Source organism: Pygoscelis adeliae, unplaced genomic scaffold (genome assembly GCF_000699105.1).
Source record: "Pygoscelis adeliae isolate BGI_AS28 unplaced genomic scaffold, ASM69910v1 Scaffold27, whole genome shotgun sequence".
Lineage (NCBI taxonomy): Eukaryota > Metazoa > Chordata > Aves > Sphenisciformes > Spheniscidae > Pygoscelis > Pygoscelis adeliae.
This window is the reverse complement of record NW_008825410.1, coordinates 113,264-114,224: the sequence shown is the minus strand read 5'-3', so window position 1 is coordinate 114,224 and position 961 is coordinate 113,264. Positions and strand designations below refer to the sequence as shown.

The 961-nt window shown below is 56.1% G+C and overlaps 1 protein-coding gene across 1 annotated transcript in view; it reads left to right on the top strand.

The window, feature by feature from the left end:
• The first annotated feature begins 152 nt into the window (after nucleotides 1–152).
• TAC1 (tachykinin, precursor 1) overlaps nucleotides 153–961 on the top strand; it is a 6,306-nt gene continuing 5,497 nt past the window's right edge. Inside the window, exon 1 of the mRNA XM_009330572.1 lies at nucleotides 153–190. Within this exon, the coding sequence (XP_009328847.1) occupies nucleotides 153–190 (38 nt within the window). The remainder of the gene's footprint in view (nucleotides 191–961) is intronic.

Sequence of the window (961 nt, the reverse complement as noted above, 5' to 3'; positions counted from 1 at the left end):
GGGAGCGGGGGGCGGGAGCTGCTCGACGGGGCGGGGGCTGTCACGGGGCTGGGACGATAAAACCGGGGGTAATTGCATTTAGGCAAATGAGGCTGCCTCGGCCCTCCCCGTCTCCAGGTATATAAAGTGGGGAGCGCTCCCACGGACGGCCAATGCGCACGAACAGCGCCCGCCCTCCTCCGTGCAGACGGTGCGTGTGCCTCCGGGAGCGTGTCTCTATGTCCGTCCGTCTGTCCGTCCGTCCGTCCGTCCGCGCGCGTGTGTCCGTCCGTCCGTGTGTACCTATATGCGTGAGGATGCGCTTGGCCATATGTTTGTGAGGGTGTGTGCGTGTGTACTTCTGTGTGTCTGCCTATATGCGTGTGCGGGGGTTCTATATGTGTGTGCATCTGTGGGGGGGTGCCTATACATGCTCGTGTGTCCGCACGCGTGTGTCTCTGTGTGCAAGGATGTTTTTGTGCCTATCCCGATGTGTGTATCTGGGTGTGCGAAGGGATGTGTGTGTACCTCTAGACACGTGTGTCTCTGTGTGTGTGAAGAGCTGTATCTCTACGTAGGTGTGTGCATCTAAGGTGTGCAGCTGTTTGTGTGAGGGGCTGTGAGTTTATAACTAGATCCGTATGTACACACTAGATGTGTGTGTGTGTGAGCATCTGATGGGTGTGTATATGTGCGAAGGTGTGAAAATCTAGATGTATATCTACGCGTGAGGGTGTGTGCATGTATAACTCTGTATGTATGTGTGTGCAGGGGTGCCTCTGGATGGGCATGTCTGTCTGTGCGCTGGTGTGTACATCTAGCTGCATACGAGTCTATATGTGTGGGGCGTGTGTATAGCCAGAGGTGAATGTAGCAGTCGCGGGGTGTGTGTGTGTGTGTGTTGTGGACGTGTAACCAGGTGCGTGTACGTCTGTATGTGCGAGGGAGTGTGCATCCCGGTGTGCACCGGTGTGTGTGTGTG